General features: G+C 35.4%; 1 protein-coding gene across 2 annotated transcripts in view; it reads left to right on the top strand.

The window, feature by feature from the left end:
• GABRG2 (gamma-aminobutyric acid type A receptor subunit gamma2) overlaps nt 1–15,538 on the top strand; it is a 123,514-nt gene that overhangs the window by 21,215 nt on the left and 86,761 nt on the right. For both annotated transcript variants that reach the window (XM_067732928.1, XM_067732927.1), the window contains exons 2-5: nt 7,507–7,658; nt 9,351–9,418; nt 11,732–11,952; nt 14,217–14,299. In XM_067732928.1, the coding sequence (XP_067589029.1) occupies nt 7,507–7,658; nt 9,351–9,418; nt 11,732–11,952; nt 14,217–14,299 (524 nt within the window). The remainder of the gene's footprint in view (nt 1–7,506; nt 7,659–9,350; nt 9,419–11,731; nt 11,953–14,216; nt 14,300–15,538) is intronic.

Below are 15,538 nucleotides of genomic sequence, written 5' to 3'. Positions count from 1 at the left end.
AGAACCTCTGCAATATAATTTTTCTCCAACTAGGGGATATATGATTTGATTGTATTGCGAGTCCTCCCCCCGACCTGTCTCATTGTGGTTCCTTCTTTATGTCTTTAGTTGGAGAAGGTCTTTTCTGGTAGGTTCCAGTCTTTTTCATCGATGGTTGTTCTGCAGATAGTTATGATTTTGGTGTGCTCGTGAGAGGAGGTGAGCCCAGGGTATTTCTACTCTGCCATCTTGGCCGCTCTCTGAGATTATTATTTTTTATCATTTTGTAAATTATCACATAAAAGTGCTTTATAAGTAAAGGAATAAATTAAGAATGTGTCAGTTTAACAATCATTATTGTCATTACCAAAATGTATTATTATTTATGACATAAGAATTCCTGTATCCATTGATATGTCTTTCTTACCACAATTTAGCAACAACACTTTTATTTTTATTCTGACAGCCATAGACAGTTAACATGACTTTAGAATTGCTTTCTTGGGTTAACCTTGGCCTTATTTCCTTTTTAACCTCCCTAAATATCAATATTTTCAATATATGTTATTTGAGTTTTCATATGCAAGGAATCAATAGCATTTAATGACGAGAGTGATGACAATTGCTGGATGGCATTTTATATAGGCAGTTCATTTTAATATTACCTATAACTGTGACATACGCACATTTGTAAAGAGTGAGTTTTACCAAGTTAATTTTCACAAATATTGAACCTTTAAAAATAATCTATACTCTCACTGATTCATTCAGTATTTTGAAAAAGTATTCATTGGGTGTTTTGTCAAGCACCAGACACTTGCAAAGTTTTGGGAAACAACACTGTTGAAGACAGATATTTCTTGTTGAAGACAGATATTTCTTGCCTATTATTTTGCTATTAACATTCAAGTCTAAACCAAAATTTTAAACACTCTTTTTGTTGTTATTGTGAAATAAAATGTATACAAAGTACGTAAGTACATAAATACGGACCAGTGCATCGTCATTAATTGAAATAAAAACCCATGTTACCACCCACCCTTTCTGGAAATAAATATTGCCAACACCCCAGAAGACATCCTCAACTCCCTGCTGATTTCTATCTACTTTCTTCTCCCTCAAAGTAATCACTGTTCTGACTTTGACCTCCATAGTTGAATTTTACCTGATACTAAATTTTATACAAACAGAAACACAGCGTATGTGTGTGTGTCTTGGGTGTATGTGTTGCATCTTTTGCTCAAATGCTTATTTTTCAGATTTATGTTGCTGCACGTAGTGGTAGTTCACTAGTTGGTATTGTTGTATAGTGTTTCATTATGTAAATATGCCATAATTTATTTATTCATTCTACTATTGATTTAGGTTATATAGATTTGTATTACCAATAATGCAACTGTGAACATTCTTGTACACGTCTTGGGGTAGATGTGTGCGTGCATTTCTTTTCGGAATAAATCTAGGGATGCACTTGCTGGTTAACAGGATACACAGGTGTTCATCATTAGAATATAATGCCAAAATGTTTTCCTTCCAGCAGTGTATGAATGCTAGCCACTCCACATTCTCCCACTTTTATTTATGAGTGAGTTAAAACAAATACACAACAACAGCAACAGCAAATGCAGTGAGGGCACTAACTGTAGGAAAATGGACTTCAATGATATGCCTAGAACATGACCTGATATTTTTTTTCCTATTTACACCCTCTGTTCCTAGTGACTGCTGTGGTTCTCTTCTCCACATTTTCCCTCCTGTGAATATCCCAGTTTTCATTTGCTCTCTGTGAAGTCCACATGCTTTTGGGGATGTCGATTTCATCTTTGACACTAGTGGTAGGATATATAATTATACTAAAATAACGAACAGAGTCCCACCCTCTAGCTATAGACATGGCTTCATATGTATGAATTCATATGTATTCAGGCCAGTGATTCACAAAATGAGACCCTCTGGGGACTTTTAGAAAAGTAAATTGGAAGAGTTTATCTCTGTTTTCATGGATATAAACAAGGAAGCATAGAGGTAAGGAGTCGTTGCTAGCATCTTGTGACTGTACATTCAAGCCATCTTTGGGTTGAGGGTGATAGCATGGTGGACAGAAGGGTGAGACAGAAAGAGTCTGAGGTTTTTTTTTTTTTTTTTTTTTTTTTTTTTTTGCTGTACGTGGGCCTCTCACTGTTGTGGTCTCTCCCGCTGCGGAGCACAGGCTCCGGACTGGCAGGCCCAACGGCCATGGCTCACAGGCCCAGCCGCTCCGCGGCATGTGGGATCCTCGCGGAACAGGGCACGAACCCGCGTCCCCTGCATCGGCAGGCGGACTCTCAACCACTGCGCCACCAGGGAAGCCCAAGAGTCTGAGTTTTTAAATACATAGTTGAGAAGCTGAATCAAAGCACCATGAGGCTTATCCTACATTAAGCTTTAAAGTTATATATCCCTCCCAATTTAGTTTGAATGTTTTGATACTTGAAAAAAAATTCATCTTAGCTAATAAACCCCCAGAGAAATTGATTTGATACGGGTCATTGGCGATTGCTAATAAACTGTTTGCATTTCATACATAGGAATATATAATCTGATAATTGACTCAGTCAAATAAACACACTTACCAACAGCTGTTGACCTAATTATCAAAAAATTGAACGAGGGGGCTTCCCTGGTGGCGCAGTGGTTGGGAGTCCGCCTGCCGATGTAGGGGACACGGGTTCGTGCCCCAGTCTGGGAGGATCCCTCGTGCCGCGGGGCGGCTGGGCCTGTGGGCCGTGGCCACTGGGCCTGCGCGTCTGGAGCCTGTGCTCCGCAATGGGAGAGGCTGGAACAGTGAGAGGCCCGCGTAACGCAAAAAAAAAAAAAAAAAAAAAAAAAAAAAAAAATTGAACGAGGTGTGAGCTAAGGGGATCATTGTAGGCAGAATAATTCACCCAGAATCGATAGTTAGAATTTACCCCCCCTGCCCTCTACCCTCTGTGCATGTACACACTGACATACTCACCTGTGTGTAGAGCACCCTTCCCAACAAGTTCTGCACAGGTTCTTACATGTCCTTAATAGGGGATAATAGAATCCCATAGGCCACTAAAGGCTGTGTATGAAAGAGTAACTTGTGCCCCAGTGCTCCTACTCACTGAACCACAGTGTTTCTCAGGAATCCCTGGTCCTCCAGGACAGTACAGAGGAAGTCTCCTCCTCCCATGATCAGATTGTAAGTCCCCTGTGCCCTCCGAGGATATATACTCACCTAGCATAGCTGTTCCTATACTTTATACCAAAGTCCACCTTTTGCTGTGCCTGGAAGACATTCTTTGAAATGAACTAGCTTATGCCTTACCCTTGCAGTGTGCATTGCTTTCCAAGTCTTGAAAGAGTTTAAGTGAGGCAGCTGAACACATCCATTAAGTTAAATTACAAGCTCTGCTTCTATTCCTCAGTGTGGGGAGATCAAATCATTGGTATCTGCAGTGGCAAGTTTATGAAATTTGAATGTTATTAACTTTGTGCTGAAGGTGCCTTACTTTTATTGAACTCAGGCATAAACTAATTTATTGTCCTAAGGGAAAATGAGCTTGAGCAGCCATTTGGTTTAGATGATCTTATTTTTTTGATGAATGTACAGTCACAGATTCTTTTGTCCCATTTCTTTTTTCAAAGCCTAGCAGCATAATGGTTAAACATTTTGGTTTTGGCAAACTAAAATGACTATTGGTAAATATCATCGTTTTTCTTCATTTGCGAAGTGGAAATAATTGTAGGAATATCAGTGTTTTAAAGATTAAGTGGGAGAATGTATGTGAAGTCCTTAAAGTTATCTGTAGAACATGGTAAATATTTAACAATAGCCGTTGTTGGTAATATTATTTATCTTAGGAAAAGTAGTTAGCAAAAAAAAAAAAGATTCTTTTCACAAATTTTAATTGTAAATTCCATGCATTCATGGAATTTATAGTTTAGTAATGGAAACAAACAATAAGCAAGTCAGTAAACATACATTGTAACAAATGCTATGAATCAGTCAAAGGACTGGCTAGAACATATAAAGGGTCAGGTGGGTGACAAAGGTAGATAGAACAGGAATGACCTCTACTCCTATTCAGAAGGTGATTCTTGTGTTGAAAATTGAAAACTTAGAAGGAATAAGCCATGCCCAATATTGGTTTAGGAGTTGGAGAGAAGAAAAGATGGTAGGCAGAGAAAGAAAAATATATATTCTGTGTTTATGATACCAAACACCAATGGATTTGAAGATACCCAAATGAAAAGACAAATGTTTTTGTTTCTCACCCAGATGTTTGTTGTTTTACTACCCTAGGAGAGTACAGTGACTAGATTTTTCTTCCTACAAAACTCATAGCTTATTGAATCCGTGAAAATATGAAATACCTGGATTAAAATTGTATAAACTGCATGATTAATCTTCACAGTGACAAATATCCAAAATATGTACCAAAATTCAAGTAAAATCTAATTGTGAGCAACCTCTCACTGTACATCTCTTCAGTATTTGTTTGTTTTTAAAAGCTTCTTTATTCTTAAATAAAATTGATTTTTGTTTCTGATTATAAACATGAACTCATTACATGTTTGTAATCATGCATAAATTCAAATCATGCATAAAAATGTAAAGATGAAAATTAAAAATCTAATTTACAACAGAGAGATTCAGAGTCAGAAGAACTAAAGTAGGAAATTAGTTGCAGCTTGCCAGCGCCTTAGTTGTGGCATGTGGGCTCCTTAGTTGTGACATGCAAACTCTTAGTTGCAGCAAGCATGTGGGATCTAGTTCCCTGACCAGGGATCAAACCCGGGTCCCCTGCACTGGGAGCATGGAGTCTTATTCACTGCACCAACAGGGAAGTCCCAGAAGTATCCCTTTTCTTTTCACTTAATGTATTTTCCCTCCTGGTCTGCCAGAAAATAGTAATAATGGTAACATGGCACCATCACACCTGGATTATTTATTTGTTAGTATGAGGAAGTGCAATGAACAAGCATACCAAACTGTTTAATATATATTCCCTTTCCTTGAAGAAACTTTAACAGGATGCTTTTATCGAGGGAAGGGGGAAGGGGAAGGACAGAGACGGAGAGAAAGGAAGGAAGAAGTTGAGATTTTTTTGAAAAGGCACTTTTGCCTGAACAAATTAAATAGCGATAAAATTTCATAATGATGACATCCAACATCCAGTGGGCCAACTACGTTCTTTTCTCAATGAGTTGTCAGGGGGATTTGAAAATTCCTTTGTCAGATAACTTTTTTTTTCTTCTTAAACTAGTAAGATTTAGGTCATAGGATTAGAACTCTATTACACAGAGTTCATCAGTGCTCCAGAGAAATGATGAATTGATTACTTGCTTACTAAGTTGATTCATGCCAGTCTGGCAGTTTGTGGGAGTGAATCTAATTATCAGTCTCTTACTTTCATTAATAGGTTGGAGCAAGCTAACTTCTCAAAGGAGGAAGAAGCAGTAAGATTTAGGTCATAGGATTAGAACTCTATTACACAGAGTTCATCAGTGCTCTAGAGAAATAATGAATTGAGGCTTAAGAGGAATTTTCGTATCAGACAACTGCTCTCTGCCTGCATTGAAGTAATTCTCTTTGAGAGGTGGTTGAAGCTTTGTCCAGCCCATCATACATACCCTCTAGGGGTGCTCTATGAAATTCAAATTTTGTTTAAAGTTCTTATGTTAACTGAAGTGCAAGATATAAGACTGGCTATGTCAGGTTTTATGCAAATGTGTGATTCAGTTTTTATGTTTCCTATTCATAAAGCTTTAAAGGAATAAAAAGATTACTTGCTTACTAAGTTGATTCATGCCAGTGATTACTTTTAAAATTTCATCTCCCATCCTCATTCTCAAACCAGATTAATCACATAATCAGCTTTCTCCTACCATATTTAGTCATCTATCTATTTATCTATACATATACATATGTTATATATGTATATATTTATCTATCTTGACAAATGAGTATAATTGAGTGTAATATATGGTTTGAGAATATGATACATGTTTGGGGTACTGTGGCAGTGATTTGATTTCTGACAAGATTCTTTCTTACCATATCTTCAAGAAAATAAACTGAAGATGAGAAATGGGATGAGAAACTTTATTTTGTATTTTTTTATTTCACCATAAGCAACAAAAGTAACCAGTATTTACTGAATATTGATAAAAATTAAAATGGCAGCTTTTGCAAGGTTTTACATTGCCCCTAGATCTGGCAAATAAAATCATTTTGTTTGTGGAGGGGAGGAGGATGGAGTTTGGGGCAGGGGAGAAGCAAACTATAGGAATTCCAGTATCCTTCCAAAATCAGCCTTCGTTTCTGGTCCCATTGTGGCTTTTCTGACAGGTTTTGGCATAGAAAACTGAATCATAGATTATTATGTCACTTTTTGATTATTCAAAATAGGTCATTTCACTTCTATGATTGTACTACATTAACCATTAGTGTGAGTTTCTAGCTCAGGAGCTTTTGCTGTAATAAAGAGTGGTTTAAAGTCTACAGTTACATCTTTCTTCATAGTACCAGGTTCTTAACAATCAAAGATAAATGAACCGCCCTTGCTTTCAGTGCAAGTGAGGGGGAAAAAAAAAAAAAAAAACACGTACACACACCCTGGAGGAAGGAAAGGCAGCAAGACTGAGCCTCTCCTTAGTAGTTCAGTTGAGGGAGGAGAGACTTGTCTGGCAGTTTGTGGGAGTGAATCTAATTACCAGTCTCTTACTTTCATTAATAGGTTGGAGCAAGTTAACTTCTCAAAGGAGGAAGAAGTAGACATTATGCCTGAACTCCTAGACTACATTATGATCATTTAAGCATTGCTTTCACAAAAATAGTTGTGGTCTTTTTTTTTTTTTTTCATGATTCAGGCCAGAGTTGTTGTTTTTTTTTAATGTTGAGCCTTCTTTTAATTTATTTATTTTTATTTTTGGCTGTGTTGGGTCTTCGTTTCTGTGCGAGTGCTTTCTCTAGTTGTGGCAAGCGGGGGCCACTCTTCATCGCAGTGGACGGGCCTCTCTTGTTGCGGAGCACAGGCTCCAGACGCGCAGGCTCAGTAGATGTGGCTCACGGGCCTAGTTGCTCCGCGGCATGTGGGATCTTCCCAGACCAGGGCTCGAACCCGTGTCCCCTGCATTAGTAGGCAGATTCCCAACCACTGCGCCACCAGGGAAGCCCGTGTTTGTTTGTTTTTTTATAAGTCCTTTGTAAAGTTGGGCAGGTGGACAGGAAGAACATCAACTATGGGAAAGGCAAAAGTAACTGGTAAAACATGGTATACTTATAGATGGGAGGACAGAGCATTCTGGAAAACTGAAGAGTATACTTTAATAGGTTTTAATCTACATCTTTGAAATTTAATTAGCTAGACTAACCCTCAGCTGAGAATCTTCACTGTAATCCAGTGTAACGCATTCCTGTCATCCTGTTTCATTTCTCCTTTCCTACCAGTGGTCTGTGAGTAAAAGTCAACTTGGATGGAGTCTGTATGTTTCTTGACCAATATTTTGTTTTCTTAGCCTCACTAGCCAAAAATCTGATGATGACTATGAAGATTATGCTTCTAACAAAACATGGGTCTTGACTCCAAAGGTTCCGGAGGGTGATGTCACTGTCATCTTAAACAACCTCCTGGAAGGATATGATAATAAACTTCGACCTGATATAGGAGGTATGTTAAAACCTTTTGTGATGTGTGTTAGATAAAAGCAAGTCTACTACATGAGGAGAAAGCATCAGCCCATTTCAATAACCAGAAGGATATAAATGATACTTTTACTAAATACTGTAAAAATAAAGAATGTATAAACAGCATTCAGATCTGGGGGTAGACAGGGCACTGATAAGTTCAAAATGAAGAAAGATGATTTTCAAGTTAGCTTGAGAGATAGAAATTTAAATTTTCCTAGACATCTCAGACAAAGACTATAGAAGAAAAGTGACAACTTCTTTTTGAAGAAACATCAAAAACAAACAAGCACATACTACTATATATAAAATAGATAACTAATAAGAACCTACTATATAGCATAGGGAACTCAGTAATCTGTAATGAACTACATGGGAATAGAATCTAAAAACGAGTGGATATATGTATATGTGTAACTGATTCACTTTGCTGTACACCTGAAACTAACACAACATTGTAAATCAACTATACTCCAATAAAAACTAATTTAAAAAAAAGAAAGAAAGGACATACTGCTTATCTATAGCTGTGTAACAGACAACCACAGAATTTCAGTGGTATACAGTAATAAGCATTTATTTAGCACTTTGCTGGGGGTGGTCTAATCTAAGCTCAGCCAGGTTGGAGCTGCTCATTTAAGAAAGCTGTACTCTCATTCCACTCCTGGGACCAGCAGACTAGCTAGAAGTATCCTTCTCATGACAATAGCAAAGAACAAGAGAGAAAATAGAAACTCATAAGGCTTAATGCTTTCGTCCATATATTATTGGCCAGTGCAAGTCAGATGGTCAGGCTCAAAGTTCAGAGGCAGAGAAGTAGCCTCACTGATGTGAAGGCAAGGGTACAGATGCAGGGAGGAGCGAAGAATCCAATCCATCACAGAGACTTACAGCATGGCACTTCAAGGAAAATGGATAAAGATGAGAGAAATGTGCTTGTTGAATTGAAGCCCAGAATGAATGGTATTACGAATCCTTGTTCATTAAATGTTAAATGAAAATGGAGCATATTCATTAGGCCATGGATGTCATACTACATGATGTTTAATATCAGTCCTCTTTGACGAATAGGTGTGTATTCGGTTTCCATATGGTTTCCTCATATTATTTGATGAGTCACAGAATTCATTAAATCATTGAGGAAGATTGATTTTGTATTGGCTAGAGGTGAATGAGGATAAAGTGGTCATAAAAGGAATCAACAGGGAGGAATGTTTCAAAAACAATTCATAATACTTGTTGCTTTTTATGCCTCCGTGTTTCTAATGCATATTAATTTCTAGATCACTAAGTAGCTATTTTTTTCTCTATGGGCTCAGTCAAGTTAGAATGCCCAAATCAATTCTAGAACTTAAAGGAAAAATAATAAAATTCAGGATATCTGAGAGATGGATGAAGAAAATCTGAGCAGTGTTTTCTTATTTATTCATTTTTATATAGTCTTAAAAAGATAATCAGTTTCAAAACTCTGCTATGCTTTGTTATTGTATTTATGTGCTTAAGATACTTCTTTGAAAATAAACAGCTAAATGTAGCAAATTAGTCATTAGCAACAAGTTAGCTGTGAATAAATCACTTCTAATGTAGGAAAATAAATAAATCTAGAATAACAAGGACTAAGCATTAAAATATTATACTTCTCCATATGCACATATTTCTATGGTTCTCTTTACAGTGAAACCAACATTAATTCACACAGACATGTATGTGAATAGCATTGGTCCAGTGAATGCTATCAATATGGTAAGTTTCTAATTGTTTGCCTATTTTATTAACATATAGGGAGGAAATGTGGTAACAAGGAAATAGTAAGGGCTATACCAACAAAAAAAATTTGGAAGGGAGAGAGAATCTTTCAGATCCTTTTTTATCCCTTGTAATATAAAGATAATTATTTTAAATTATTTGTTACAAAAATTAAATGTGATCATATGTATAAAATTACCTTGGGTAAATGCTATAATCTTAAAATTCAACACTCACTGCTTATTTGGTAGGTCCTGCTTACTACAAAATAAAATATAGTGCTCTACTACTTTTTAGAATATTCAAGGTGTGAAGAGGTCATAGGTTGCTTCAAATCAGAATTGTTTCTCAGAAGAAATAGTGCATTAGATTTAACAATAAATGTAACTTTGTTCTTTTATAAAGCTTTCTATCCAAATCTGAAATAAGAAATTAGATTGGAGCCTATATAGAATAGAGTAGAACATAACATAATATAACATAACATAACATAACATAACATAACATAACATAACATAACATAATATAGTGATACTGTAAATTTAAAATAGTGTTTGCCAAGCAAGCAATAAGGACGCTCTGCTGAGTCAGAGAGATGAAAAGCATTTATTGCTTTCAACTGGGCTGATTAAAAAAAAGTATACCACCACCTGCATACTCCATGCAAGTAAGTTTGCTTGTTTAACTGTTAAACAAATGCTAACATGTTACTTCTTTACAACTAAAATTCTGATGCAAGTTGTAATTATCTAAGAAGAATCAGCTATATATGTAGTTTATTTAAACACAGAACTTACAGTTTCAGGAATACTAGTGCCCAGAACTACTGTCCCAAGATCACAGTTTATGAAATGCTGGTTTAAAGAATTTTAAACCTTTTGTTTGTGTGTGTGTGTTTGCCAAAATGTGGATCAGAAATTATTGAGTTACTCTACCTATTGCCACATCACTGATTAGTTGATAAAGAATTTCATAGAAGAAGTTCCCCTCTCATTACTTGTGGACTGCAAATATGCAATTAACCAGTAAACAAAGTGGTATGACTTACTCCAGTGACAATGTAGTGAATTACAGTGAGATACAGGGGCAGGAGTGCAAGGATATAATCCAGAACAATGCAAATTCGTCAAAGGAAGAAGATTATAGTCTCATCCTGATTTTTTGTATTCTTCATCGTACATGGTGGTGGGTTGAGGGGATTAGACTAGGAAATGTGAATGACTCCCATCCCCCAACTCTCATATTCTAAGAACACTGGAGGTCATGTTCTAAGAACACCAAGGGTTTGTTCTTTAATTTTCTCATTTACAGACATGGTTAAAATAGAATTATAAAATCATGCTAAATAATATCTAAATATGATAGGCAAATTAGATCTTGGGTGTTAATGATTCCAGGACTAATTCACGTCACACTTTCTTTTCTTTGATTAAAGTTGCCACTTTAGTGATATATACGTACATGAGGGTATAATTATTACAGAGTCACTTGTCATCATAGCACTTTTTAAATATGTTCTGTGATAGAGATTAGTACAGTAGTAAAGATTGTCTTTTAATTGGTGCATTTCCTCTTGTTTATAAAAAGAAGACAACAACTGTAATAGTAAAAACTAAGAATAGTTACCTTACTTTGGATGTTTGCTGTCTGCCAGACAGGGCACAAAGTGCTTTTTGTGTATAGTGTGTTCCCCTTTTCTATCTTCATACTGCCTAACAAGATAGATTCTCTAGGATCCTCACTTAATTGTGAGGTGAGGCAGCTTAGCTTCCAGAGCTCTGGTTTAGAACTGTTTTGAGAACGGTTCTGGACTTTCTTTTACTCTGTAGCAGTGGTTTTTGAACCCGAGTAACTGATCTCCTCAAGAGACAATTGGCAATGTCTGGAGATATTATTAGTTGTCATAACTTGGGGGTGGGGTTTGTTTTTGGTGCTACTGGCACCTTAGTAGGTAGACGCTAGGAATGGTAGTAAACATCCTAAACTACACAAGACAGCCCCCGTGACAAAGAATTAGCTGGCCCAAAATAACATGAGAAACTGCTCCATAAATACCTAATGCAAACAACTGTGTCAGGGCTATGATCTTTTACCAGAATTCACTTAGGTCTATTTTTTCATAATGTATTGTCTACAAAAGATGGGTGAGTCTCCTTAGCCAAGCTTCTGCTTTCTTTTGGACTATTCAAAGCCAAAGTAGCTTTGCTTTGTTTTGGCAATGAGAACATATGTGATAAATACACACAAATGCTCTACAATACAATCCTACTATATAAAAGACGTTCCATTTCATCTTTTTCTTTAAAACAGGAATATACAATTGATATATTTTTTGCCCAAACATGGTATGACAGACGTCTGAAATTTAACAGCACCATTAAAGTCCTCCGATTGAATAGCAACATGGTGGGGAAAATCTGGATTCCAGACACTTTCTTCAGAAATTCCAAAAAGGCCGATGCACACTGGATAACCACCCCCAATAGGATGCTGAGAATTTGGAATGATGGTCGAGTGCTCTACACTTTAAGGTATTCTTTTGGAAAAGGAAAGGAGTAATTGCTGGGAATAAAGCAAAGATCAATCATGTTCTCTTAAAACAAAACGAAAGATGTCAAGCCTAAATCAGGGTTGGCATGCTTGATCAAAATAGTACGTGATGATACAAAATTAGGTTTTTTTCTGTTATCAATGAACTTTTTCAAAGGACATAGGTATAACATTTTCTTTGACTGATGTGAGAACTCTGTTTTCTCACAGGGACATGAGCCTAATAAAAAAGTAAGCACAGCAGATAGTTAAATTATTTGTATATATTTTCAATAATAGTTATGAATAGTATGATTCTTCTAGGTCTTACTATCCAGGAACTTGTAGCTTCAAAATGGTTAATGTTAAATGCCTTTCTAACATATATTTTATGCCGTAGGTAATATTCAAGATATAAAATATAATACTTTAAACTGGATCCAAAGCCTTTATCATCAGAGTTATATCAGTTACTAGAAAAAAGAGCCACAATTACAAAAGAAATTCATTGCATATATTTTGATTTCATCATGGGTTTTATTAAATTAGATGTAAGGTAATGACTGGAATTAGACTCTAGTGGAAATCAAATTTTGTCTGCTAAATAAGAACTCAGTCTAACTTTTGAAGTATTAAGTAAAGTCACACTATCTCAAGTTCCTTTATCGTTCTCATAATACTATAGTCGTTTTTCCACTTGTATTAACTTGCAGAGTCACTGTACAATATTAAATTATGGACTCCAGCTCAAAAATATCTCTCATAAGATTCATTCAAGATTTGAATGAGTTTGCCAATCTATATAGAGAGATGATTTTATTCTTATCTATAATGCTTATCTATAATGATAAGCATTATCTTATCTGTAATGAGTTATGAATATGTTGTTTATCTATAATGAGTTGCTTATCTATAATGAGTTATGAATATGTGTGTATACACATAGATATATATCTATGTACCTATCTGCAATCTACATTATCTTCAATTTTAACAATTCCAGTTTAATTTGGAGAAATGATACTAATAAAATATCTAATTTAATTATAATTTCACTTATGAATAAAACTAATCTTTTCTTTGGAAGAGCATATAATTACTGAGTGACAGTGATTAAAACCTCTAGCTTTGGAGACATAATCTTGGGTTCAAATCTCAACTATGCCACTAGATTTGTGACTTTGGACAAGTCCAAGTACAATAAAGCCATAATAACTCTTATTAAATGAGAGAAAAATTCACCTTACTCAGTGCCATGCAGACAGTTACGGGCTCAATGATTATTAATTATATCTTAAGATCAGTAATTGCTCTGTTATACCATAGAAAAATAAAATCTCCCCAATTAAAATTTATTCTAAACTTTTAATATAAAATGTTTATAAAACAACTTTTATTACTTTAAGATTGATATCTGTAATTGTAAGAAATATAGCTAACAAATATGAAATTTAAAAAATCATCAACCCATCACCATTACAATTTAACAATATACTCATACTTCCCCAAAGGTGGTCAAAACATCTAGGACTCCTCTAAATTTTCTCCCTCCTAGAGTCCCAGGCTCTACTGGGAAAGAAAATCTGTATGTTTAGTAAGCACCTCAGATGCAAAATAATTGAGACTCATTGGCAAACATTTTTCTGATATGTCTGTGTATATGTATTTAACATTTCTTGATTGCTATTAGATATTCTTCTACTCTTTAACATCCTATATAATGCCTTTATAGTGTTCCTTTGTAAGAATGCATAATACTCCATTGTGAAACATAGGTATTTTTAAACTCACATATAGTAATTTAAAGCTAACAGCTAACAAGTACTTATAAAGAGAAAGTTCTGCTTTAATTAGCAGCTAAGATCTGAGAATTATCTGCATTCATTTACATGCAAACAGTGAATGAGTTTAAGTTCTTAAAACAGTTTGTTCTATTCAGTAAGTTAAGTGCATTCACTGAGCAATCTCATGTGTGCGATTAGTTTGCCAAAAAAATTATGGGATGATAAATATTGAGTAAATGGAGTTGCAGGTCAACGAGATCCTATTGTTTAGTCTTTGAAAGTAAATGGACTACATTAAGTCTTAAACAATTTTCTCCTGGACTTGGTGAATTTCTTCAGTGAGGATCACCTTTTGTTATCAATAAGAATGTGTGACATACTCTCCAGGAATAAAAACAAATGATCACTAGAAATTGTGCTAATGTACATTTTTTAAAACAGTCTAAAATCTTTCTATTCATGTTTCATATCTTCCTGTTTAGGTTGACAATTGATGCTGAGTGCCAATTACAGTTGCACAATTTTCCAATGGATGAACACTCCTGCCCCTTGGAATTCTCCAGTTGTAAGTAATACTCATTCTATATTCTGCATGCCCTCTCACCACTTAGTCTTTCTGATTGCAGTATCAGTTAATTGGGAGACTTAAACAATGCAAAATTGCATTAAGCAGTGTTGTTGACTTTGAAGATTTTGACAATCTCTTTCGTCATAAAAAAGGATCTATTTTATCAGGAATTACGAATAGATTTCATTGAGGCATAAACTTTTAATAAACTGGCAGTTGTTTCCTGGAGCCCTTTGTTGAGAAGGATTGTAAAGCTTGTCCTGGCCTCAGTAGAAAGAGGTAAATGTGCATTATACATCTCCACTCCCTCCGCGGGTCCAGAAGAGAGTAGCAGTACATTTGCTAGTTGTTTTCTCCCTTTACATATCAGGACACACAGAGATCCAACAATGTTGTTTGTTCATTCCAGTTTTGATATATCTATAAAGATAACAAAATTGAAAATTACCTCTTCCACCTGGAGTTCTAGTAATACCTAAAACTAGTTATCTACCAGTGAGCAAAAGGCTGATTTTTGGTGTCATGTGGGTCCAATTCAACTCCCAACTCCATCACTAAAGACTTGAGCAAATTACTAAATCTCTCAATGAGTTCATGACACAGGTGCCCAATAGAAATTATAAGACCTACCTCACCTCAATATTGTTTTGTTGATATATGTAAAATGGTTGGTACACTACCTCACACATAATAAGATTTAATCAAAAGCTCTATTATTTTATTAATTATTATCATCAGATAATAGACTATAGCAAGAAGAGCATGATGATTCTAATACAAATTAAGCTTTAGTAACCTTCGCAGATATTTTCTGTCTGAATCGAAAAGAAGCCTCAGTTTCCCCTACGTTTGCCTCACTATTTGTTCTGCATTTGTGTTAGATTGCTCACCTCCTTATTTTTGGACTGTCAATTGTGCATATTGGGTAGAATGAAAAACTGGCTATGAGTTTTAAGTTTTTAATATAGGTATAATTTCCCAGCCAGGGAGTGATGGAGACTCCTAAGAACCAACTAAATCATAATAACAATACTTTCAAAAAAAAAAAAAAGAAAGAAAGCAAAAAGATGAGAAAACCAATCACCTGTTTTCAATAAACATCATTTCCAGAGAGAACTGAAGGAAAACTTCACTGTATATTATATATATTGAGAAAAATTTCCATTATATATCTTATTTCATATGTTCTACTTCATCCAAGAATAGAATATATTTTAGTGAAAACTTACCTAAGGT

This window comes from Pseudorca crassidens, chromosome 3 (genome assembly GCF_039906515.1).
Source record: "Pseudorca crassidens isolate mPseCra1 chromosome 3, mPseCra1.hap1, whole genome shotgun sequence".
Classification (NCBI taxonomy): domain Eukaryota; kingdom Metazoa; phylum Chordata; class Mammalia; order Artiodactyla; family Delphinidae; genus Pseudorca; species Pseudorca crassidens.
Note: the sequence above shows the minus strand (reverse complement) of the source record. Positions and strands in the feature narration are given on the sequence as shown.